Source organism: Pristiophorus japonicus, chromosome 13, assembly GCF_044704955.1.
Source record: "Pristiophorus japonicus isolate sPriJap1 chromosome 13, sPriJap1.hap1, whole genome shotgun sequence".
In the NCBI taxonomy this organism is placed as follows: Eukaryota; Metazoa; Chordata; class Chondrichthyes; family Pristiophoridae; genus Pristiophorus; species Pristiophorus japonicus.
In genome coordinates this window covers 77585967-77613294 of record NC_091989.1, presented here as the reverse complement: position 1 = coordinate 77613294, position 27328 = coordinate 77585967, and the positions used below count along the sequence as shown (strand labels likewise).

The following is a 27328-nucleotide window of genomic DNA, read 5'->3' as shown; positions in this document are numbered from 1 at the left end:
GCTGAAATCTGGAATAAAAACAGAAAATACTGGAAATCTCAGCAGGTCAGGCAGCGTGTGTGGAGAGAGAAACAGTGTTAACGTTTGTCTCTCCACAATGCCGCCTGACCCGCTGAGATTTCCAGCATGTTCTGGGGTAGATTTTGACTGTGTACGGCAGTGTAAGATGGGTGATAGCGAATTGACGGCCCGAATTTTTTTAACATTGACTTCGATGGCAACATCGGAGCAGGAGGAGGCCATTCAGCCCCTCTAGCCTGTTCCACCATTCAGTGAGATCATGGCTGACCGTTGTTGTTAACTGAATCGACCCACCTTGGTTCTGTATCCCTGAATACACTCCCTAACACAATCTATCAACCTCAGTGTTGACATTTTCAATTGATCCCTGGCCTCAACAGCTTTTCTGGGGAGAGAGTTCCAGATTCCCACTGCCCTTGGTGTGAAGAAGTGCTTCCTGACATCACCCTGAACGGTCTAACACTAATTCTAAAGTTATGCCCCCTTGTTCTGCACTCCCCCACCAGAGGAAATAGTTTCTCCCTATCTACCCTATCGAAGACCTTAATTAGATCGCCCCTTAATCTTCAATATTCAAGGGAATACAAGCCTATGCGATCTGTCTTCATAATTTAACCCTTTTAGCCTGATTAATCTGGCTTCCGTTGCAGCTTCCTGCTGCTGCAGCATCTGGATTAGGTAAAGTGGGAATCCCATTGGGAAACTCTCCGATCCTGGTGGAGTAACTCTGTTGCAATCGAACTCTTTCCAGGAGTAACGTGGAACGGAGGGCAGTGTGAGGGCGAGTCCCAAGCACTGTTCCCTCTGAGCTCCCGCACAGAGTGGTACAGCCGCTGGAGCCCAGTACACAACGGCCCCGGAATCCCTTGTGAGTTTCGCCACCTCACAACCGGTCCCGACTGCAGCTCTGGAGCTGTGTGTTCCCATTGGTTGATGGGTTGCTGTGCAACGCTGGGGCGGCTTTGGTTTTTCTCCCCCCGTGCGCTGATCATTTGCCGTTCAGCCACAGCGCTGGCTCGCGGGGTACCAGAACCGCGTAGGCGCAGTGTCCGGCCAAGCCACGCATTCGTCCGCTCCACGCAGAGGTCAGGGAATCCGTTGGTGGCCGGTGGGGGTTGGGAGATCGAGGACCAAGAGTGGGGAGAGAAGGAATCGGGGAGAGGGAGAGGGTGTGGGGAGGGAAGGGGGAGAGAGGAAGGGGGTGGGGGAAGAGAGAGGAATGGGCAGAGGGAGGGAGAGGGGGGATGGGGAGAGGGAGATGGATGGGCAGAGGGAGATGGATGGGCAGAGGGAGGGAGAGAGAGAGAGGGGATGGAGAGAGAGGAGGGGGGGAGAGGGAGAGGGAGAGGGCTGGGCGGAGGGAGGGAGGGGGAGAGAGAGAGGGAATGAGAGAGGGGGGGAGAGGATGAGGGCTGGGCGGAGGGAGGGAGGGAGGGGGAGAGAGAGAGAGCGAGGGAGGGGGGGGAGGGTCCAGGTGTGTGTAGTCTATTCCCAGGGACTGAATGGCGGCCTCACTTTGGGGCAACACAGGTGGCAGTGCAGCACGTGTAGAATGGCCGCTGGAAGGAGACAAAAGCAAAAATTTTTAGAACCCCGGTGAAACACAAATGCGAATTTTAAAAATATATATTCAGAAAATTGTTTAAAGCCGGAAAGAAATAGGGGAAAGTGATGTTGAATGTCCTGTGGTAAGTTCCAGTTACATTTAGCCAGGTGTTGTCCCATTTTTGAAAGAGGATATCAGGGTTATTGAAATCATGTTATGGCAGAGGGGAAATGACTGTGCCCCTGTTTGTACCTCAGGGCCTGTGATAAACAGAGGGAATGGCAACAGGAAGAGAGGAAACAGGTTCTCCTAACCTGATCCCAGCTCATCGCCAGGGCTGGGGGTTGATGACCTCACCAAGGTCTTTAGGAAGTTTAACCACTTTATTCACTTTCTTGTTTGAGCTCCGTTTAGAATTAGAGTTCATGTTTTTTGTATGTTTAATGGCAGTGTTGAAGAGGGAAAGATAATCTTGGAGCAACTTCTGTCAAAGCTGCAACAAGACCTGAAAGAATTTAAAGATTTTTAATTAACTTTTCATTAAAAAATAAGTGTTAAAAACACAATCTTTGCCCCGTAAGTTTCAAATATGATTTTGGAAGAAATAGAAAGAAAAATGAATTTTCCCCTCATCTAAACAAGTTTCAACCAGGTCTTGAAGTCCAGACGCTTTTAAAGAGGCTCTGAAATGCTTAAAACATTTAAAAATGGAAATGTCTCCGTATTTGATTTTGAGCGATGGACTAAAGTGAGTAGCTTTGCAAAGACATGCAGCCATGCTGCTGAGGGGGAAGGTTGGTAGGAGTTACATATTACATTATATTGACTTTTTAAAAATATATCAAGACATTTAGGAAGTGTAATGTAGGCACATGTGACTATGCTCACAGGTTTGTGGAGCTGTTGAGTTGGGAGGGGCTTAGCCCATCATGTGATGTTCACAAGACTCAATAAAACCCCAGCCAGTTGGGTTCAAGGGATCCACGATGAGGCAGGTGGTTGTGAGCCTGGTGGATGAACTGGTAATGTGTAGTGTGATTGTTAATCCTTTGCTAATAAACCAACTATTCTTAATAGCAATGTGTTGCTATGAATTCTTTAACAAAGAACCCATGAAGCAAATACATTACAGGAAGAGAACCAAAAAAGGGGAAAAACACAAACCATTTTACATAAGAACATAAGAAATAGGAGCAGGAGTCGGCCATTTGGCCCCTCGAGCCTGCTCCGCATTCAATAAGATTATGGCTGATCTGATCTTGGCCTCAACTCCACTTCCCTGCCCGCTCCCCATAACCCTTTACTCCCTTATCGCTCAAAAATCTATCTACCTCTACCTTAAATGTATTTAATGTCTCAGCCTCCACAGCTCTCTGGGGCAGAGAATTCCACAGATTTACAACCCTCAGAGGAGAAATTCCTCCTCATCTCTGTTGTAAATGTGCGACCCCTTATTCTGAAACTATGCCCCCTAGTTCTAGATTCCCCCACGAGGGGAAACATCGTCTCTGCATCTATCCCGTCAAGCCTCCTCAGAATCTTGTACGTTTCAATAATATCACCTCTCATTCTTCTAAACTCTTATGAATATAGGCCCAACCTATCTTCATAAGACAACCTCTTCATCTCAGGAGTCAACCTCGTGAACCTTCTCTGAACTGCCTCCAATGCAAATATATCCCTCCTTAAATAGGGAGACCAAAACTGTACACAGTACTCCAGATGTGGCCTCACCAATACCCTGTACAGTTGCAGCAGGACTTCTCTGCTTTTATACTCTATCCACCTTGCAATAAAGGCCAACATTCCATTTGCCCTCCTGATTACTTGCTGTACCTGCATACTCACTTTTTGTGTTTCATGCACAAGGACCCCCAGGTCCCTCAGCATTTTGTAATCTCTCCCCATTTAAAAAATAATTTGCTTTTTTACTTTTCCTACCAAAATGGATAACCTCACATTTTCCCACATTATACTCCATCTGCCCAATCACTTTGTCTATCTATATTCCTTTTCAGATTCTTTGCATCCTCCTCACAACTTGCTTTCCCACCTATCTTTGTATCATCAGCAAATTTGGCTACATAACACTTGGTCCCTTCATCCAAGTCATTAATATAGATTGTAAATAGTTCAGACCCCAGCACTGATCCCTGTGGCACCCCACTAGTTACAGTTTGCCGACCTGAAAATGACCCATTTATCCCGACTTTCTGTTTTCTATTAGTTAGCCAATTATTTTATTTTGTCTTGTCATTCTATAGTCCTAACAAGTCGCAGGGATAATGTGAATATAGATTTCCTCTGAAAAATTTAGTGGAGTGTTAATAGATACACGAGTTATTTAATGATGTATACAAATTTCAGGAAGCGTCTGTAGAAGAAATGACTATTTGTTTATTAAGACACAGAAAATACTTTGATTAAACTGATAATGTACCATTTTGATTTGGTATAAATGTTTGCAATAGGAGATTAAAAATTGAGAGGATAATAAGGTTTGTTTGCTGCTATTTAATTGAGTACCTAAAATAATTCAACAGTTTTCGTGATAAAAGCAGGGATTAATATTGAGAGAAAAACATTCGAAGTGAAATTCGTAAATTAACATCTTTATGCCAACACATTTGTAAACAGTCTGACTGGTTCTCCTATCCAGGAAGAAAGATGAATTTTATATCTGTTAAATCATAGCTTTTTCTGCTTTTTGATTTTAATTCGATGACGTATGTGTTTTTCTGCATTTGTAAACAAGTTTTGCATTTCTGAGATGTTACATGGGGGTGGTGCTGGTTCAAGAAGACAACGTTTATTAATGGAAGTGATTAAAGTTGGAAATATGGATGGATGCGTTTATTTGTACTAATTGAATTGTAGCAGTTTCTCTGATTGGCTCTCCATTATCACATGACCTATTGCTGATTGGACCTCTTGGAGGATAAGCCACACCCTGAAATTTCTCTGGGATGTGTAAATGGAACCGTCCAGCCTAACTTTGCACATTGTAACATGATCCACTTGGACTTTAGAAGTCAGAAAGGACACATCCCTCCCCCAGCCAAAGTCCCTCCTTACCCCAGAATAAGTGCATCCCTCCCCCAGCCTAAGTCCCTTACCCAAGTGCATTAACCTTACCCTCCCCCCCCCCCGCCACAGATGGGGCATTGTGTGCGGATTGTTAACAGGATTATTGGGTATGAAGTAGTATCATGACTTCTGGATTTCATCCACTCCAACGATGTCGGGTGTGGGTGTAAAGGGGTTGGAAGAATGTGATTTGTCATCCCTGAGTTCCCTCTCTTTCTTCCCCCCCCCCAAAACCAGGCTCTCCCTCTCCCCTTCCCCCCCAGCCCCCCCAAAACCAGGCTCTCCCCCCTCCCTCCCCTCCCCTCCCCCCCTCCCTCCCCTCCCTCCCCCCCCCCCCTCCCTCCCCCCCTCTCCCCTCCCCTCCCCTCCCCCCCCCTCCCCTCCCCTCCCCTCCCCCTCCCTCCCCCTCCCCCTCCCTCCCCCTCCCTCCCCCTCCCCCTCCCCCTCCCTCCCCCTCCCTCCCCCTCCCCCTCTCTCTCCCCCTCTCTCTCCCCCTCCCCCCCCCCCCCCCCCCCGCTCAGGCTGCCCAGTGAGGGGCCGGGGGCTTAGCAGGCAACGTTCTGGGTTTCAGGGCCGGTTCCGACGCATGCGCAGAAAAGAGTTAGTGGAGATTGCGGAGGGGGGGGCGGAGACTATTTCAGGGGACGCATGCGCAGGTGCGAGTTAGGACACATAGTCACTCCGAATATGGATACCTGTTTTTGTTTAATTATTTTTTAATACTGTAAACTAAAGAACTGCAGCACTTTATATTTGTTGGTTGTCTGGTTGCATTGTGATGAATATTGTAATGACGTATCTGGACGTACAGCATGTCAGCGCCACAGGACGGCCGCTGCTTGTGCAGCCGTTGCTATAGTGACATGAGGGATGGGCTTATACATTGAATACTTAAACAATTAATACTAATTACAGGAATAGATTTGCCTCTTTCAGCTCGCCTTGGGCTTTTAGATTGTTTGTCGATGTATAACTGTAACTGAGTGCTACTGAAGTGTTAACGCATTATTATGCAGTTCTTTTATATCCCAGTCATTTCTGACGAGTAATATTGTATTACATAGAGTTTGTAAATGACGGACTACACACTTTGAATTAATTCGACCATAAACAAACTTGCGGAATGGGCATGTAAATGACACATGGATTTCAGTATAGAGAAGTGTGAGGTGGTGCATTTTGGTAGGAGGAATAAGGAGCCTACCTACTCCTTGGATAATAAGAGACTAAGTGGAGTAGAGGTGCAAAGGGATCTTGGGATATAGATTCACAAATCATTAAAAGTAGCAACACAGGTTAAAAAAAATCAATAAAAGGGCAAATAAAGCCCTGGGGTTCATCTCTAGAGGAATGGAATTTAAAGGTTATATTAAACCTGTATAGAAGCTTGTCTGATTGTCTCATGATTTGTGACAGTGGGGAGGCAATATAACATTACTGTGTAAATATATATGCTGTTGGTGTCGTTGGTGTAAATGTTTTTCAGACAGAAAGGTCGCGATCAAAGGAGTTCATGGCCCGCTCAGTACAAAACAAATCGGAGGGAACATTAGTCCCAAGTTATGGCAAACAGTCTCCACAAGCAATCTCAGTGAGCAATGTCGCTCCAACTGAGTATTTCTGCCTTGATGAACAGGTCTTGCCAAAGTATATTCCAAACTCGAGTGGGGATATGACCAGTGATACAAGGAGTTCTGGCTCCCTAAATAATTAGGTAAGGGGGCCTGAGCCCAAAGTGCCCGAGGTTCTAGGACCGCAATGCCCTGATAATGGGCACCGAGCACCGATGGGCCATCCGAGGAGACTCCCTGCACATCACCAGTGCCCTAACCTCAACCTGGCGCTGGGGAAGAGCCCAGTGCACAGCAGGCGGCGGCAGCCCTTCACTGGCTTCTGGTATTCTCCGAGCTTCTTGAGAGACACGCCTAGAGTTTCACCTCATTCCTGCACAAAACCAGTGGCACTGTGCCAGGGGACTGGGTCATCAGCTCTGGGGGGCACTGTGCCAGAGCACTGGGCCATCAGCCCTGGGGGGCACTGTACCACATGACTGGGTCATCAGCCCTGGGGGGCACTGCGCCAGAGCACTGGGTCATCAGCCCTGGGGGCACCACGCCAGGGGACTGGGTCATCAGCCCTGGGGGGCACTGTACCACATGACTGGGTCATCAGCCCTGGGGAGGGGGCACTCTTCCAGGTTACTCGGTCATCAGCCCTGGGGGGCACCACGCCAGAGCACTGGGTCATCAGCCCTGGGGGGCACTGTACCACATGACTGGGTCATCAGCACCAGGATGATTCATTCTGACGGTGTGTCCACCTTTCCTGCTTGTCATGTCGATACTGAAAACATGTCTCTTTCCACTCGTAGTGGCGGCAGCCATTAATTTGCCTCCTCCCCGTTTGTTGGCAATTGTCTTGTTTTGGCAAGAGTTTGGTGAGCTTGCTTCTCCAGTGACAGTGCACGTGATATTAGCAGAATATTGTGTTTTGTTTTGTCACAAAGGGACTGGCACTGATCAACGGGACTCAGATGATCACATCGCTGGGCGCTGAGGCGGTGGAGAGAGCCACGGCGATAGCCCGACAGGCGGACATTGTCGCAGCTCTTACACTGGAGGTTCTGAAAGGCACCACCAGAGCCTTCGACAGCGGTGAGTGGTTACTGAACCACCGAATGTTTCGTTAGGATGGTGTTTCTGGCTCCTCTGATCACGTAGTGCACACTTGAGATACCCAACGAGACAACCTTCTTCACTCCTTATCCCGACATTTTGTGTCAAGCAATCACAATGTTTAATCTTTGCTAGAAGATTGGTTGGATTGTAATGGAAGAATGGCTGGCAGGCACTAGGGATGGACAGTAAATGCCGGCCTTGCCTGCAACACCCACATTTCAGACTGAATTAAAATAGTTAGTCCCCGGTCCACATCCACAGTCAACATAGCAGTACAGGAGCCCTTCACTACCCACCACACAGGCTCCTCACCACCAAACACAGGCCCTTCACTACACAACTGTTTTCTGCCACTGTAAACCTTCTGTTGTCTCAGTCCTTTTAAACAGATAATGCGATACCATTCCCTCAGTTTACATGCATCAGGGAAAAAATGTTGCCCTTTACCCCAACACCAATTTTATTGCTAAAGTTCGCGAAGGGAAGAAAATATACCCTAAATTGGGTAATCTCGGCAAATTTGGTCCGTGTCCATTGTAGACATAATGGGGCAATGAGGAAATGAAACCAGCCAATGAGTTGGGACCTTGAAACGCTTTTAATGATGAGTCATGGGGGAAAGATTCACTAGGTTAGCACCTGCAGAGGGCGGTAATGGGGGGCTGATGTAGTAGCGCCGGGACGCGGCAAATCAAGCACCACACGGAAAATCCACCCCTCCCCCATCATGCCGCCAGTACGAGGAACCGCTGGGGACCTCAACACCAGGCTGATCATGATGTCACGCTCACCGGGAGCCCAACCTGCGAGATTCATTCTGGCCATTTGCCTTTGCGCCTGGACCAGACAGCGATGGGAAGAGCTGGCGCACAGCTGCAGGAAGCCGGCTCCAGCTGCGTTATTGACAGGCATCCGCAGTCATCACTGGCAGCTGTTAGGGCAGCTTTCAGCCAGTGGATCAGTTTGTATGAGTAATTTCAAGGATCTTTTTTATCAGCAGTCTTCTGGCAAGTGCAAAGTGGTTGCATTTATTGTTCAAAGATTCAAACTGCTGCACTCGGCAAAATGAATAGGGGATGTATTGGCATGCCACCTCACCCTCCAGGATCTTTGCCGGATGGAGCGTAGGTAGCCAAAAATACGGGAACATGTGCACAGAGGGATGAGGAGGGATATCAGGGCTCTCACCAGGAGGCCTTACCCTCTGAGGGTATTCCGACAGCACCTCTCCTACCTTCAGTTAAGCGAGGAGCAGTGTATTAGACAGCTCAGCATTGCCAAGGAGGTGGTCACAGAACTCTGCCACCTCCAAACAGACCTCCAGCCTCACACCAGGATGACTTAAATCCCAGATTCCTTTTGTATACCATCCCTGAGGCATGCCATATTACAGCATCCTCCTGGGCGCAGAGGTGAAATGAGAGAGACCACAAAACATTGCAAACTCCATTAATACATTTATGCATAAAGATATCACACATATCACATTCATTCTAATAAGTAATGGCCCTTATGCCTGCCATAGTTGAATAGCTGCCATTGTGTGCAAGGCATGAGATAAGGGTGTGAGTGTTGGTCGGTAGAGATTGGTGAGCGCTGGTGGTGTGGTGCTTTGGGCAGTGTGTCAAGCTTGTGGTACAGATGGTGGTTATGTAGCATTTGTTGAAGCATTTATTCACCCTGACCACCCAACTGAGGTGGATCTACATGAGCATACCTGCTTCAGTCCCCTAGCTCTGTCTCCTTGTGCTTCTCCTTGCTGAGGCAGATGCACAGCTAGCAATGCTGCAGTGTTAATGAGCCTCCCCTTTAAGCACTGAGGAAAGCCTGTGGCAATGGTGAGGTGAGTTTAGACTGCACCCCATATTGGTCCATCCTTTGAGTGTAACACCACTGAGCTCGGCCTTTAAGACTTGATTTCGTGCCTCAATCATTTCTTTGAGCAGTGAGAATGAATTTTGCGTGCAGTCTAAAGCATTAGCACCTGGCGCTAATTCTCAAACTTTTCTAAAGATACCGGCCATTCCTGGGCTATAATGAATTTCTGGCCCTATAAAGTCTGTGCAAATATAACACAATCTTCAGCTGCTGGTTACCTCTGGTATTAAACTGTGCTGTTACCCATGTGTTTAGATATTCACAAATTGCGTCCTCACCCTGGCCAGATCGAGGTAGCCTTTCGATTTAGGTCACTGTTGGGTTCCGATCACCATCCCTCGGAAATAGCAGGTAAGCCCTTTCTGACGGTGTGAAGCCGTTCAATGAGACTTCAAGTGTACAACTGTAACTTTTTGTTTTACTTTAGTTAGCATTTATTTTGCCTTCCTGTAACGCTGTGCTCTCTTCACAGAAAGCCACAGGTTCTGTGACCGTGTGCAGGATGCCTACACCCTACGATGCTGCCCGCAGGTAGGCACCACTCCGCCAGCACTCTCTGGGAACTGTCCGACTTCTCTCACACTAGGCTGACAACCAGCACATGCCAATGATTGACACAATACAGGCGCTAAGAGCTGGATCCCATGTACTCTAACGCTGCTGATCAACTGATTGCACTTGTTTCTATTATCCAAAAGAACAACTTCCATTTCAGCAGCGACTTTCACAACCTCAGGTTGTCCCAAAGCGCTTTACAGCCAATGAAGTACTTTTGAAGTACAGTTCACTGTTGTCGTGTAGGAAGTTTGCGCACAGCAAGCTCCCACAAACAGCAATGAGATAATGACCAGATAATCTTTTTCAGTGATGTTGGTTAAGGGATAAATATTGGCTAGGACACTGGGGAGAACTATCCTGCTCTTCTTCAAAATAGTGCCCTGGGATCTTTTACGTCCACCTGAGAGAGCAGATGAGGCCTCGGTTTAATGGCTCATCCAAAAGACGGCACTTCCGACAGTGCAGCACTCCCTCAGCACTGTACTGGAGTGTCAGCCTGGATCATGTGTCTAGTTTCACCATTGAGCCAAAGCTGGCACTATTCCTGTGACATTGGTGCTGCATTCACTCAGTACCTGATTGTCCTTCATTTTAATGGGCCGAGGAGCATGAACAGTGTCACTTTGTGCCCATTCTCGCTTTGTACGGGGAGTGCTAACTCAGAAAACTGATGCTTATATTAAAACTTAAAAAAAAAAATGCTTACTAAACTAAAACAAAAAGTTCCTGGCATTTGCTCAGTTTAATGCAGTTCTTTTTTTTGCAGGTACATGGGGTGGTGAATGACACTATTGCATTCGTAAAAAAGATCATTGAGACGGAAATTAACAGTGCCACAGATAATCCGGTATCCTTTGTGGTTTAGTGGAGCACAATGTGAGCTTTCTTCTTTCAGACTGTGCCAACTCTGGGTCATCCACATTGAGGCACTGAAATAGGTTTGCAAAGAGGCAGAGAGGGAGGGTAAGACTATCACTGTAAGGGCCAGACATGGAGGTAAAGGACGGTAACACTCTGACCTCTTCGTTTCGCTCCGTACGCTCTGTGATTCCCACACAGTGAAGGTATTTTTGTAAGGTTAAATATTTGATGTAATGCAAAAATGGCTAAACCTAAAAAATGTTAATGTGTCAAATCACCCAATAAAAGGGCAATATGTGGGAAGTGAATTTGATGTCACTTGTTATGGATAGATGGAAAGAATGTTGTATTAGCACAGGAGTTAATGAATTTCAGTTTACCAAAATAACCTGTCTTGATCCAACCCATTGTTGTTTAATGGGTTTCTTTAACCTTCTACTCACGGAGAGTTGGTTTAATTTGTACACAATAAGGGCACAATCCTTGCTCTCCTATTCTGTGCCAGTTAAAGACCAAACATGTTACAGCAAATTGGATTCTGTCTGTGTGGCCTTAGATGGGTTTTCTGAACTTACAATGGCCTGGAATTTATAGGGCCTATGATGGCGTATGCAAATGTAAGCCCTGTAAGTTCAGGGTTTCTGTCTGATCTTCATATCCCTCGATTACCCTAGAGTCCAAAAATCTATCTATCTCAGCCTTGAATATATTCAGAGACTTAACCCTCTGGGGCAGAGAATTCCAAAGATTCACAACCCTCTGAGTGAAGAAATTTCTCCTCATCTCTGTCTTCAATGGCCTACCTCTTATCCTGAGACTATGCTCCTAGTTCTAGACTCTCCAGCCAGGGGGAAACAACCTCTCAGCATCTACCCTGTCAATCCCCCTCAGAATCTTATGTTTCAATGAGATCACCTCTCATTCTTCTAAACTTCAGAGAGTGTAGGCCCATTCTACACACTCTCTCCTCATAAGACAGCCCTTTCATCCCAGGAATCAATCTAGTGAACCTACGTTGCACCACCTCCAATAAGGAGACCAAACCTGTGCACAGTACTCCAGGTGTGGTCTCACCAAGGCCCTGTACAATTGTAGCAAGACTTCCTACTCTTATACTCCAACCCTCTTGCAATAATGGACAACATGCCATTTGCCTTCCTTATTGCTTGCTGTACCTGCATGCTCACTTTCTGTGTTTCTTGCCTGAGGACACCCAAATCTCTCTGAACACTGTCATTTAAAAGTTTCTCACCATTTAAAAAATATTCTGTTTTTCTATTCTTTCTACCAAAGTGAGTAACCTCACATTTCCCCATATTATACTCCATCTGCCACCTTGCTGCCCACTCACTCAGTCTATCTATATCCCTTTGCAGATGCTATGTGTTCTCCTCACAGCTTAATGTCCCAGCTAGCTTTGTATCGTCAGCAAACTTGGATACATTACACTCGGTCCCTTCATCTAGGTCATTTATATAGATTATAAATAGCTGAGGCCCCAGCACTGATCCTTGCGGCATCCCACTAGTTACACCTGCCAACCTGAAAAAGACCCATTTATCCCTACTCTCTGTTTTCTGTCCATTAACCAATCCTCTGCCCATGCTAATACATTACCTCCAATCCCATGAGCCCTCATCTTGTGTAATAACATTTTATGTGGCACCTTATCGAATGCTTTTTGGAAATCCAAATATACTACATCCACTGGTTCCCCTTCATCTACCCTGCTAGTTACATCCTCAAAAAACTCGAATAAATTTATGAAACACGATTTCCCTTTCATAAAACCATGTTGACTCTGCCTGATCATGTTATGATTATCTAAGTGCCCTGATACCAATTCCTTAACAATGGATTCCAGCACTTTCCCAATAACTGATGTCAGGCTAACTGGCCTGCAGTTTCTTGTCTTCTTGCTCCCTCCTTTCTTGAATAGCGGGGTTACATTTGTTACCTTCCAATCCGCTGGCACCGTTCTAGAATCTGGGGAATTTTGAAAGATCAAAACCAATGCATCCACTATCTTTGCAGCCACCTCTTTTAGACCCCGAGGATGTAGGCCGTCAGGTCCAGAGGGATTTGTCGGCTTTTAGTCCCATTAGTTTCTCCAGCACTTTTTCTCTACTTATATTAATTACATTGTTCCTCACCCTCATTAGATCCTTGGTTCCCCACCATTTTATTTATGCTTTTTGCGTCTTTTACTGTGAAGACAGATACAAAATATTTGTTTAACGTTTCTGCCATTTCCTTATTCCCCATAATAATTTCTCCTGCGTTAGCCTCTAAGGGACCAATGTTTACTTTTGCTTATCCCTTCCTTTTTACTTACTTGTAGAAGCACTTACAATCTGTTTTTATATTTCTTGCTAGTTTTCTCTGAGTCTATTTTTTCTCTTTTTATCAATTTTTTGGTCATCCTTTGCTGGTTTCTGAAACTTTCCCAATCCTCAGGCTTGCTAGTATTCTTCATAACATTATAAGCTTCTTCTTTCAATATATAGTTAGCCACAGATGGATCACTTTTCCTGTGTCATTTTTGTATCTCAATGAAATGTATTTTTGTTGAGAATTATGAAATATTTCTTTAAATGCTAGCCATTGCTTAACTACTGCCATACCTTTTAATCCGTAATTCCAATCTACTTCAACCAACTCGCTCTTCATATCTTTGTAATTGGCTTTGTTTAAGTTTAAGACTCTAGCTTATGACTAGGCAAGTCACTCTCAAATGTAATGTGAAATTCTATCATATTATAATCACTCTGCCCCAGAGGATCCTTTACTATGAGATTACTAATTAACCCTGACTCATTACACAATACAAGATCTAAAATAGCCTGTTCCCTGGTTGGTTCCATGACGTATTGTTCTAGGAAACTGTTCCGAATGCATTCCATGAACTCGTCCTCCAGACTACCTTTGGCAATTTGATTTGTCCAGTCTATATGAAGATTAAAGTCCCCTGCGATTATTGCATTACCTTTGTTACCAGCTCCTACTATTTCTTGATTAATATTCTGTCCAACGGTATAGCTACTGTTAGGGGGCCTATATACTACTCTCACCAGTGTTTTCTGCCCCTTGTTATTCCTTATCTCCACCCATACTGATTCGGCTTCCTGATCTTCCGAGCCGAGATCCTTTCTCTTTACTGTCCTTATGTCATCCTTTATTATCAGGGCTACCCGCCCTCCTTTACCATTCTGCCTGTCTTTTAGTAACATCAAGTACCCTGGAACAGTTAGTGCTGGTGCAGGGTTGGGCTATTTGCCCAGATACTGCCTATGAAAACCTTATACCTGGTAAAAGCAGGTGTAAGGCATTTTACCAGCATGCGGGTTAAAATAAATGTTAAAATAAAATGTTTTAAATGATTTAAATATTCACTTACATTTAAAATGAGTTTAGATTACTTTTGACCTATTTAAAAATGGTTACATTTATTTTTCAAACAATTAAATTATTATTTGAAATGTTCTCATCAAAGTCACAAATGACATCCTTTGTGACTGTGACGAAGGCAAACTACCCCTCCTCGTCCTCCTGGACCTGTCTGCAGCCTTTGGCACGGTTGACCACTCTATTCTCCTCCAACACCTCTCCTCCGTCGTCCAGCTGAGTTGGTCTGCACTCATCTGGTTCCATTCTTGTCTATCTAATCGTAGCCAGAGGATGAACAGCCAGAGGTCGTGGTCCATATTGGGACCAATGACATAGGTAGAAAGAGAGATGAGGTCCTACAGGCAGAATTTAGGGAGTTAGAAGAAAAATTAACGGGTAAGACCTTAAAGGTTGTAATCTCTGGGTTATTACCAGTGCCACGTGCTAATGAGTACAAGAATAGGATAGAGAGGATAAACGCGTGGCTGGAGAATTGGTGCAGGAGGGAGGGCTTTAAATTCCTGAGGCATTGGGACCGCTTCTGGGGGAGATGGGACCTGTACAAACCGGACGGGTTGCACCTCAACAGCCGGGACCAATATCCTCGCAGGAGTTTGCTAGTGCTGTTGGGGAGAGTTTAAACTAGCTTGGCAGGGGGGTGGAAACCTGAGAACAAATTTAATAGAGAAGGAAGTAAAGCTGGAATTGGAAAGCAAGAATGTAGAAAGTGAATCTGTAAGACAGAGGAAACAAGGGTTAGTAAGGAGTAATCAAGGAGATCTTCCTGTGCTATGATCTTATTGATCTTATTGAATGGCGGAGCAGGCTCGAGGGGCCGTATGGCCTACTCCTGTTCCTATTTCTATGTAAATGCAAGGAGTATAGCAAATATGGCAGATGAGCTGAGAGCACAGCTAGACACTTGGGAGTGCGACATTATAGCCATTACAGAGACATGGCTGAAAGAGGGGCAGGTTTGGCAGCTCAATAGTCCTGGTTACAGGATTTATAAACAGGACAGAGAGGGGAGTAAAAGGTGGGGGGAGTGGGGGGGTCGCGGTATTGATTAAAGAAACTTACAGCTATGAGGAGGATATTAGAGGGATCATCAAATGAGGCCACATGAGTCGAACTGAGAAATAAAAAAATGGTGATCACACTGCTGGACGTGTATTATAGACCCCCAGACAGTGGGAGGGAGATAGAGGAGCACATATGTAAGCAAATTTCTGTGAAGTCCAAAAACCATAGGGCAGCAATAGTAGGTGATTTCAACTATTCTAATATTGATTGGGTCAAATATAGTGTGAAGGGTATAGAGGTGCGGAATTCCTAAAATGCATTCAAGAGAACTTTTTGAGTCAGTATGTAGCAAGCCCAACACGAGAGGGGGCGGTTTTGGAATTAGTTTTGGGGAATGAAGCTGGGCAGGTGGAAGGGGTATTAGTGGGGTGCCAGTGACCATAATTCAGTCAGACTCAAGGTAGTAATGGATAAGGACAAGGATAGGCCAGGAATAAAAGTCCCAAATTGGGAAAAAGCTAACTTTGCTAAGTTGAGAAGTGATTTGGCCACAGTGGACTAGAAACAGCTACTTGTGGGTAAATCAGTGTCGGAACAGTGGAAGGCATTCAAGGAGGTGATCCGGAGGGCTCAGGCCAAACATGTGCCCTTAAAGAAAAAGTGTGGGAATAACAATTCTAGTGCCCTCTTGATGTCTAGGGATTTACAGGGGGAGGGTAAAGAAAAAAAGGGAAGCTTCTGTCATATACCGACAGCTAAATACTGTAGAATCTCTGGAGGAATATAGAAAGTTCAGAGGTGAAATTAAAAAGGATACTCGGAATGCTAAAAGAGAGCATGAAAAATTCTTGGCAAGTAAAGTCAAGGAAAACCCAAAGATGTTCTATAAATATATTAAGAGCAAGAGGATAACTAAAGAAAGGGTAGGTCCTATTCGAGACCACGAGGGTAATCTGTGTGTGGAGGTGGAAGATGTGGGTATGGTTCTTAATGAATACTTTGCGCCTGTTTTCACAAAGGAAAGGGGCAATGCAGATACTGCTATCAAGGAGGAGTGTGATATTCTGGATGAAATAAATATAGTGAGAGAGGAAGTATTAAGGGGTTTAGCAGCTTTGAAAGTGGATAAGTCCCCAGGCCCGGATGACATGCAGGCTGTTGAGTGAAGCAAAAGAGGAAATAGCAGAGGCCTTGACCATCATTTTCCAGTCCTCTTTGGATTTGGGCATGGTTACATTTAGAATGACTCCACAAGACTGTATATCTTAAGCTCAAACTGTTGTGACCTTGGTCTCTTTATTGTAACTCCAGAGTGAGGAGGTAGCATGGTAGACTGCCTTTTATACCTGCTTGCCCAGGGTGTGCAGGTGACCCTTGGATCTCCCACAGGTGCACCCCCTGGTGGCAAGTCTTACACATTGGTAATGTTTACATACATAACATCATTCCCCCCCAAAGTCTTGGATACAAGTTATTTACGGTTGAGGTGATCTGGGGCTCTGTGTTCCCGGGTTGATCGCCTGAGTTGAAGTCCTGGCATGGGTGAGTCGGTCGGATCATTGCTGCACTGCGGTGTAGCTGGTCTGATCAGACTGTCGGGCATGGTGGGTTCATCCTCGTGGTTGACAGCGAGGTTGATTGCTGGTTGGGTGTGTGTGGGTGGATCAATGATGGTAATGTCCTCTTCAAACTGTTCTTGGTTGTCAGTGAACCGCAGTTTGGTCTGATCCAAATGCTTTCTGCACATTTGTCCGTTCAAAAGTTTGACAACAAGCACTCTATTCCCCTCCTTGGCTAACACCGTGTCAGCAACCCATTTGGGACCATGACCGTAATTAAGAACAAACACAGGGCCATTAACTTCAACGTTGTGTGATACAGCCGCACGATCGTGGTACATGTTATGCCGGTGACGCCAGGTTTCTACATGATCATTGAGATCCGGGTGGACTAAGGAGAGCCTGGTTTTGAGTGCTCTCTTCATTAACAATTCTGCAGGGGAACCCCAGTAAGCGAGTGGGGTCGTGTGCGGTAGCTGAGCAGAATCCGAGATAGCCGGGTCAGCAGTGAACCGTCCATCACGCATTCTGCTTGATGGTTTGGACTGCCCGTTCCACTTGACCATTGGATGCGGGCTTAAACGGCGCAGACCTGACATGCTTGATGCCATTGCGGGTCATGAACTCGTTGAATTCTGAGCTGGTTAAACATGGTCCATTGTCACTAACAAGGACGTCGGGCAAACCATGGGTGGCGAACATGGCCCAGAGGCTTTCAATGGTGGCAGTGGACGTACATGACGACATTATTGTACATTCAATCCATTTAGAGTAAGCGTCCACTGATACCAGGAACATCTTTCCTAGAAAGGGGCCAGCGAAATCTACATGGACCCTGGACCACAGTTTGGAGGGCCATGACCACAGACTCAGTGGGGCCTCCCTTGGTGCATTGCTCAACTGTGAGCAAGTGTTGCATTGGTGTACACATGACTCCAATTCCGAGTCAATGCCGGGCCACCAAACGTGCGACCTGGCGACAGCCTTCATCATGACTAAGCCTGGGTGGGTACTGTGTAGGTCGCGTATAAACGTTTCCCTGCCTTTTTTTGGCAAAATTACACGATTCCCCCATAGGAGACAGTCCGAATGGGTGGTCATTTCATCCTTGCGTCGGTGGAATGGTTTAATTTCGTCTTGCATTTCCCCTGGGACCACCAACCAGCTCCCATTGAAGACACAGCTTTTTACTAGTGATAGCACCGGGTCCTGGCTAGTCCAGGTCCTGGTCTGGTGAGCCGTGATGGGTGACCCCTCGCTCTCAAAAGCATCCATTACAAGAAGCAAGTCTGCGGGTTGCGTCATTTCCACCCTGCTGGTGGGCAGTGGTAGCCGACTGAGGGCATCTGCACAGTTCTCAGTGCCTGGCCTGTGGCGGATTACATAATCATACGCAGATAACATTAGTGCCCATCTTTGGATGCGGGACGAAACATTGGTGTTAATACCTTTGCTTTCTGAGAACAACAAAATGAGCGGCTTGTGGTCGGTTTCGAGCTCGAATCGGAACCCAAATAGATATTGGTGCATTTTCTTAACTCCGTACACGCATGCTAATGCTTCTTTCTCAATCATACTGTAGGCTCTTTCAGCCTTAGATAAGCTTCTGGACGCATATGCAACCGGTTGCAGTTTGCCTGACCCATTGGCTTGCTGTAACATACAACCGACCCTGTACAAAGATGCATCACAAGCTAGTACTAAACGTTTACACAGGTCATACAATACAAGTAACTTGTTTGAACATAGCAGGTTTCTGGCCTTGTTAAAGGCTGTCTCTTGAGCTTTACCCCAAACCCAGTCGTCACCCTTGCATAGCAATAAATGCAATGGTTCCAACAAAGTGCTCAACCCCCGTAGAAAGTTACCAAAATAGTTGAGGAGTCCCAGGAACGAACGCAACTCCATCACATTCTGTGGTCTGGGTGCATTCTTGATGGCCTCCGTCTTGGAGTCCGTGGGTCTGATGCCGTCCGCCGCAATCTTTCTCCCTAGAAATTCGATCTCTGGCGCCAGGAAAACACACTTGGAGAGTTTCAGCCTGAGTCCTACTCTGTCCAGTCACTTGAGAACCTCTTCCAGGTTGTGCAAGTGTTCAGTGGTGTTGCGGCCAGTGACCAAGATGTTGTCTTGGAACACCACTGTGCGCAGAACTGATTTCAGCAGACTCTCCATGTTCCTCTGGAAGATGGCCACCACCGAACGAATCCCAAAGGGGCATCTGTGGTATATGAACAGTCCTCTATGTGTGTTGATGCACGTCAATTTTTTCGAAGGTTCAGCCAGTTCCTGTGTCATGTAAGCAGAGGTTAGATCCAGCTTGGTGAACGACTTCCCCCCTGCTAGCGTTGCAAACAGGTCATCCGCTTTGGGTAGTGAGATTCGGTTGATGGTTACCTTGTAGTTCCTGCAGATTCTGACCGTCCCATCACTCTTCAACACCGGAACAATTGGACTGGCCCACTCGTTGAACTCGACTGGCGATATGATCCTCTCTCGTTGAAGTCTGTCCAACTCGATCTCGACTTTCTCTCGGGCCTTGTGATGAACGGGTCGTGCATCAGGGACTAGATGGATCTGCACTTTGGCGCCTGTGAAGTTGCCGATGCCTGGCTCGAATAACGAAGGGAATTTGTTTAGTACTTGGGCACAGGAGACAGTGTTTTGATGTTGTCCAGTTCCATCGGATCTTTCCGAGCCAGCTTCTGCCCAACAGCGTTTGGCCATCACCTGGTACAATCCATAGTGGTAAATCATGCACAGCTCCATCGTACGATATCTTCACTGCCGCACTGCCAATGACTGGTATGAGCTCTTTGTGGTGTAAGTGCACAGCTTGGTGTGGATCGAACTTAGTTTTGGCCTATGTGCCTTGTTGCCCCACAGTTTCTCAAAAGCCTTCTGGCTCATAATTGACTGACTCGTCCCCGTGTCCAATTCCATGGAAACTGGAATGCCATTTAATTTGACTTTTAACATCATCGGAGGACTTTTGGTGGTGAAGGTGTGTACCCCATACACTGCCTCTTCAGCCTCGGGTTGAGTTGCCTCTCTTACTCGTTCAGCGTGATCCGTGCCGGATCGGTCATCTTCTGTCAACTCTGCCATGCGGTGAGTCGCAGCACGTCTGCACATTCGCTGGAGGTGCCCCATTGTTCTACAGCCCTTGCACAAGTAGTGCTTGAATCGACATTGATGGACTTGATGATTACCACTGCAGCGCCAACACGGTGCTAATGGATTCGCATTCACGCCCCACGGCGGGCTCTGAGTCATCCTAGGTCTGGCCTCTGCGGGCGTGTAGGCCCTGCCATGTACAGTTCTGCCTGCTGAAGACGTTATTTTATGCACAGTACTTGCTGGTGAGTTCTGATGCTGCAATTATATCTGTTTAGTGTTATCGTTTATGGACATAAAGGCCTGGGCTATTGTGATGGCCTTGCTCAGATATAGGGATTTGGCAGACAGCAGTTTGCGAAGAATGACCTCGTGGCCGATTCCAAGCACGAAAAAGTCCCGCAACACTTCCACCAAAAATCCAGCAAATACACACGGTCCCGCAAGACATCTTAGGTCGGCGACATAGCTCACCACGTCCTGGCCCTCGGAGTGTTGGTGCATGTAAAAGCGATACCTGGCCATTAAGATGCTCTCCTTCGGCTTGAGGTGTTCCTGAACCAGCGTGCACAACTCTTCATATGTCTTGTCCCTTGGTTTCGTCAGTGCTAGCAGATTTTTGATGAGGCCATATATCGTGGACCCGCAAACGGTGAGGAGAATCGCTTTGGTTTCTGCTTTTTCCAGCTCTTTGGCCACGAAGTACTGGTTGAGGCGCTCAACGAAGGCTTCCCAATCATCACCCTCAACAAATCTCTCAAGAATACCAATGGCAGCCATAACTGTGTGAAAGTTCGTGATCTGTTATTCGTCGCCAATTGTTACATTTAGAATGACTCCACAAGACTGTACATCTTAAGCTCAAACTTTATTGTAACTCCAGAGTGAGGAGGCTGCATGGTAGACTGCCTTTTATACCTGCTTGCCCAGGGTGTGCAAGTGACCCTTGCGTCTCCCACAGGTGCGTCCCCTGGTGGCAAGTCTTACACATTGGTAATGTTTGCATACATAACATCCATGGTACTGGAGGACTACTAATGTAGTACTCTTGTTTATGAAGGGAAAAAGTGATAGGCCAAGTAATTACAGAACTGTCAGCCTAACCTCAGTGGTGGGAAAATTATTGGAAAAAATCCTGAAGGACAGGATAAATCTACATTTAGAAAGGCAAGAATTAATTAGAGACAATCAGCACGGATTTGTTAAGGGAAGATTGTGTTTTACTAACCTGATTGAATTTTTGAAGAGGTAACCAGGAGGGTCGATGAGGGTAGTGCGTATGATATAGTGTATATGGACTTTAACAAAGCTTTTGATAAGGTCCCACATGGCAGACTGGTCACGAAGGTAAAAACCCATGGGATCCAGGGCAAAGTGGCAAATTGGATCCAAAATTGGCCCGGAGGTAGGAAGCAAAGGGTAATGATTGATGGGTGTTTTTGTGACTGGAAGGATGTTTCCAGTGGGGTTCCGCAGGGCTCAGTACTGGGTCCCTTGCTTTTTGTGGTATATATCAATGATTTAGATTTGAATATAGGGAGTATGATTGAGAAGTTTGCAGATGACACTAAAATTGGCTGTGTGGTTGATAATGAAGAGGAAAGTCATGGGCTGCAGGAGGATATGAATCGACTGGTCAGGTGGGCAGAGCAGTGGCAAAAGGAATTTAATTTGGAGAAGTGTGAGGCAATGCACTTTGGGAGGGCTAATAAGGAAAGGGTATACGCATTAAACGGTAGGCCACTTAGAAGTGTAGATGAACAAAGGGACCTTGGAGTGCTTGTCCACAGAACTCTTTTTGGGAGGAAACTAAAACATTAAATCGTGTCCCCCCCAATCTGGGGGACACACCAAACATTTTCAAGGCCCTTTTTTTTTGTGTTTTTGTTTTTTTGAAAGTTTTTTTTTGGGCACTAAAATCATATTTTTTCTCCAAGTGCCCCCTATAAAAGGGGAGGGGGACACTAAAAAACACCGGCAATTAAAACAAGTTAAACTTTAAAACATAAAATCAAATTAAAATTTGGTTGCCGGGCGTGATGATGCACTCCAGTCCCTCCGGTGCCCACCTCTCGCGGAAGGCCGCGAGCGTACCGGTGGACACCGCGTGCTCCATCTCCAAGGCCCCTGAAAGTAGCAGGCCAGGTGGATAAGGTGATTAAGAATGCTTGCTCTTATTGGCCGAGGCATAGAATACAAGAGCAAGGAGGTTATGCTTAAATTGTATAATACACTGGTTAGGCCACAGCTGGAGTACTGCGTGCAGTTCTGGTCACCATATTATAGGAAGGATGTGATTGCACTGGAGAAGGTGCAGAGGAGATTTACGAGGATGCTGCCTGGAATGGAGAATCTTAGTTATGAGGACAAATTGGATAGGCTGGGTTTGTTCTCCTTGGAACAGAGGAGGCTGAGGGGAGACCTCAATGAGGTGTATAAAATTTTGAGGGATCTGGATATAGTGGATAACAGGGGCCTATTTCCCTTGGTGGAGAGGTCAATTACGAGGGGCATAGTTTTAAGGTGGTTGGTGGAAGGTTAGAGGGGATTTGAGGGGAAGCTTCTTCACACAGGGAGTTGTTGGGGGTTTGGAACTCACTGTCTGGAAAGGTGGCAGAAACCCTCACCACATTTAAAAGGTGCTTGGGTGGGCACTTGAAGTGCTGTAACGTGCAGGGCTACGGACCTAGAGCTGGTAAGTGGGATTAGACTGGCACAGATGCAATGGGATTTGGCTGGCACAGATACAGTGGTAAGTACAGGGAATTGAATACGGCCAGGGTGATCTCCTGGCCTAGTTTCGATCACCTGGATGTGTCGGAGAAGAATTTTCCCAGATTTTTTCCCCCAATTGGCCTGGGTTTTTATCTGGGTTTTTTTGCCTCTCCCAGGAGATCGCATGGCTCCGGGTGGGGTGGAGTGTAAAATGTTGCAATACATGGGGTATCGCAGTTGTGTGGGGCGGACTGGTTGGGCCGGATGCTCGTTACCGCTCCGCCATTGTTCATAGGTTTATATGTAACCTTCAGGACTGCTGACCGAAGGCTGTGCGGCTCTTTGTCGGCCGGCGCAGACACGATGGGCCGAAATGGCCTCCTTCTCCGCTGTAAATTTCTATGTTTTATTCACCTGCAATAGCTTCTCTTCCCTCTCCCGCAGCATTACCTCTGGTGTCCCCCAAGGATCTATCCTTGGCCACCTCATCTACATGCTGTCCCTTGGTGACATTATCCAAAAACACAGCATCAGTTTCCACATGACTCCCACTGACACCTGGGAGTTCCTGGCCAAAGACCACCCTAAGTGGAGGAAGTGCATCCAGGAGGGTGCTGAGCACCTTTGGTCTCATCACCGAGAGCGTGCAGATATCAAGCGCAGGCAGCGGAAGGAGCGTGCGGCAAACCAGTCCCACCCACCCCTTCCCTCAACGACTGTCTGTCCCACCTGTGACAGGGACTGTGGTTCTCATATTGGACTGTTCAGTCACCTAAGGACTCATTTTTAGAGTGGAAGCATGTTTTCCTCGACTCCGAGGGACTGCCTATGATGTACACCAGCTCTACCTCACTACCACTTCTTTCGACCCCTCCACAGTCTCTAAATTGTCAGACTGCTTGTCTGACCTCCAGTTCTGGATGAGAAGAAATTTTATCCAATTAAATATTGGGAAGACAGAAGCCGTTGTTTTTGGTCCCCGGCACGAATTCTGTTCCCTAGCCACTAACTCCATCCCTCTCCCCAACTCCTGTCTGAGGCTGAACCAGACTGTTCGCAACCTTGGTGTCACATTTGGCCCTGACATGAGCTTCTGACCACATATCCGCAGCATAACTAAGACCGCCTATTCCCACCTCTGCAACATCGCCCGTGCCTCAGCTCATCTGCTGATGAAACTCTCATCCATGCCTTTGTTGCCTCTAGTCTTGACTATTCCAATGCACTCCTGGCTCGCCTCCCATATTCTACCTTACTTAAACTTGAGGCCATCCATCAATCGGGCTGCCCATGTCCTAACTCGCACCAAGTTCCGCTCACCCATCATTATCATCATCATAGGCAGTCCCTCGGAATCGAGGAAGGCTTGCTTCCACTCTAAAAGTGAGTTCTCAGGTGGCTGAACAGTCCAATATGAGAACCACAGTCCCTGTCACAGGTGGGACAGATAGTCGTTGAGGGAAAGGGAGGGTGGGACAGGTTTGCCGCAAGCTCCTTCTGCCTGCGCTTGATTTCTGTATGCTGTTGGTGATGAGACTCGAGGTGCTCAGCGCCCTCCCGGATGCATTTTCTCCACTTAAGGCGGTCTTTGGCCAGGGACTCTCAGGTGTCAGTGGGATGTTGCACTATATCATCACCCCCTGTGCTCGCTGACCTACATTGGCTCCTGGTTAAGCAACGCCTCAATTTCAAAATTCTCATCCTTGTTTTCAAATCCCTCCATGGCCTTTGCTCTCCCTCCTCCAGCCCCACAACACCCCGAGATGTCTGCGCTCCTCTAATTCTGCTCTCTTGAGTATCCCTGATTATAATCACTCAACCATTGGTGCCTTCTGTCACCTGGGCCCCAAGCTCTGGAACTCCCTCCCTAAACCTCTCCGCCTCTCTAGCTCTCCTCCTTCAAGACGCTCCTTAAAACCTTCCTCTTTGACCAAACGTTTGGTCATCTGCGCTAATATCTCCTTATATGGCTCGGTGTCAAATCTTTGGTCTTATATTACTCTTTGAAGCGCCTTGGGACGTTTTACTACGTTAGAGGTGCTATATAAATTGTTCTTGTTTAATTAAAGGGTATTTTAATTAATTTTGAACCTGTGATTTATTTTTATTTCAGGGAATCCCTATTATGCTTATGGGGATTCTGTATGTAAATGGAATCTCCATAAGTATAATCGGAATCCCCATTTCTCACTGGTTGTCTGGCCCATGTGATCTCTGGGATGCGTGGGTCTTTACGCAGACCTACACCTGCAGGTCCAGGAGCGTAAGGTTCCGGAGACACCAGGTAAAGTCGGAGTTTTCTTGCAGTTCGAATTGGCCTGTAGTGTTACATTGTGCTTTTTTTTCTCAATAATAAGCCAGCAGCCTGCAATTAGTCTCGAGAGTAGTGACTTGAAGTGTTCATTGACTATTCATTAGGAGGACGGTTAATGTACAATCTCAAATATTACTTGGGATGATGGCCCCTTGCGATATTTGAAGGTCCAAGTGTCATTCCATTCCATTGGCCCAGCAGGGGGCTTAGCTGAGGCAGACACATGGGACCCTCCGCTTCCACATTTAAGGTGGCCCTTCACTTCAGAGTAGTTACTGCGGTTGTCAGCACAGTGGGGCAGTTCCTGAGGGGGGCGGGGGCATGTTCTCTCTCTTTTTTCCTCCCTTTCCCCTTTCCTTGCAGCTGCAGGAACAAAAAGTGCCTGTGTTTTAAAAGTTCAAAACAGCTTAGCTGTGAAAGATTTAGCTAGAGAGGGAGAGAAGTGAGTGGATATTTAGAGAGCCAGTAAGTTGTACCTTTACCATTATTCATAACAGCAACGTAGGAAAGTTGACTCATTTCGCTGTGAAAACTGTTTACTCTTCATTCGTATAGGTTAGGTTAAATCAACCATTTCAAGCTTCGCCTTGTCTCTGTAAAGTGCTACTTCAATTATCGGTTCGAGGAACATAAGAAGTAGGAGCAGGAGTCGGCCATTTTGCTCCCGAGCCTGCTCCGCCATTTAATAAGATCATGGCTGATCTGATCTTGGCCTCAGCTCCACTTTCCTGCCCGTTGCCCATAATGCTTGGACCTCCTTCTCAAAGAGAGGAGCATCCATTTGGTGGCACTGGTCATGTTTCAGGAGCTGGTGTACAGAGTTCGGGTGATCCCGCGGACTTGCTGTCATTGGCATAGATACTGGGCTTTAAAAGGTGTGCTCCACTTCATAGGGGACGTGGGGCCGACTTGTGGGACTGACCAATACAACAACAATTTACATTTATATAGCACCTTTAACATAATAAAATGTCCCAAGGCTTTCACAGGAGCATTATCAGATAAAATCTGACACCGAATCACATATGGAGACACTAGGTTAGGTGACCAAAAGCTTGGTCAAAGAGGTAGGTTTTAAGGAGAGTCTTGAAGGAGGAGAGTGGGGTGGAAATGCAGAGAGTTTTAGGGAGGGCGATCCAGAGCTTGGGGCCCAGGCCGCTGCCTATATGGCCACCAATGGTGGCACAATTAAAATTGAGGATCTGCAAGAGGCCAAATTTGGGGGAACACCGAGATCTCAGAGGGTTGTAGGGCTGCAAGGAGGTTACCGAGATAGGAGGAGGTGAGACCATGGAGGGATTTGAAAACAAGGATGATCATTTTAAATTTAAGGCATTGCCGGGCTGTGGATCAATGTAAGTCAGCGAGCACAGGAGTGATGGGTGAATTGGACTTGGTACAAGTTAGGACATGAGTGGCAGAGTTTTGGATAAGCTCAAGGAGGTTGGAAGATGGGAGGCCGGCCAGGAGAGCATAGGGATAGTCAAGTCTAGAGGTCCCAACAGCATGGATGTTTCAGCAGCGGATGAGCTGACACGGGGGGTGGGGAGAGACGGGCAATATTACAGAGGTGGAAGTGGCCAGTCTTTGTGATGGAGAGGATATGGTGTCAAATAGGAGATCGAGCCCGCGAGACCATCTGGTCTTGTGACACAAGAGAAGCACTTAACACTTTGGAAACAGAATGCTATTGTCTGGGCTCTCTCCCAACATTCCTTGTTCTTATTTACAGCTTCCATGAGCAAACCTGCATGTCCCTGCGATCTAAATCTGCTGTGAATTGACCATTGGGCTGCAGGACTAACAGTTGCCCGAATCACAGTGTGGAACACGGGAGACCCACATGGTTTACCCACCCCGCACTCCTACCCACCCCGGAAGGTGACACTATCATTCTAGCTAAATTTGAGAGTTTGACTTTCTGCAAAGAATAAACTTACACTAAAGCAAAATAAACCAGGAAATAACCAGCTGTACAACTATTTGTCTCGTACAATAATTAAATTTCTGTTGTCACATCACTTATTTTTCTCCCTTCAATTCCCATAGCTAAGCGGAGCATCAAGTTGCCGATCTCCCCCGTGGTATGTGAGCCCACCCGCGCCTGTCCATCTGATCATTTCAAGCATTACCAAATATCTGACCAATGAGACCCCAGTTCACCCATCATGTAACTGATTCCTGCCTGGGGTATGGGGATGCACAGGGGTGGGAGGGGGGGGGGGATTATTTGCTGTGATAGTACTGGATAATTTTTATCTGCGGAAAGATTGATACGTTAAACTTTGCAATTTAAATAAATACAGGTTGAACCCCCTCCTTATCCAGAACTCCCTTATCCGGAACCACCCCTCATCCAGAACCATTCCCGGCCACCGGGTGGCGCATGTGCAGAACTCCGACATGAACAAATTGAAGTCCTTCCTCGCTGCCGACTCCCGCAATCGCTGGCCTGACCCCGCGATCCACCGACTCCCACCCCCACCCCTCATGATATCTCTGCTGCACTCCCAGCCCCATGCCAGCCAGCCCCGATATCCACTTGCTCAGTAGCTGTACCATCCAATTTAATTTGACCATCCCT

The 27328-nt window shown here is 46.7% G+C and overlaps 1 protein-coding gene across 2 annotated transcripts in view; it reads left to right on the top strand.

The window, feature by feature from the left end:
* The window catches only part of hal (histidine ammonia-lyase), a 58568-nt gene that overhangs the window by 10853 nt on the left and 20387 nt on the right, over positions 1–27328 (top strand). For both annotated transcript variants that reach the window (XM_070896701.1, XM_070896702.1), the window contains 4 exons: positions 7161–7308; positions 9466–9561; positions 9683–9741; positions 10535–10615. In XM_070896701.1, coding sequence (XP_070752802.1) covers positions 7161–7308; positions 9466–9561; positions 9683–9741; positions 10535–10615 — 384 coding nt within the window. The remainder of the gene's footprint in view (positions 1–7160; positions 7309–9465; positions 9562–9682; positions 9742–10534; positions 10616–27328) is intronic.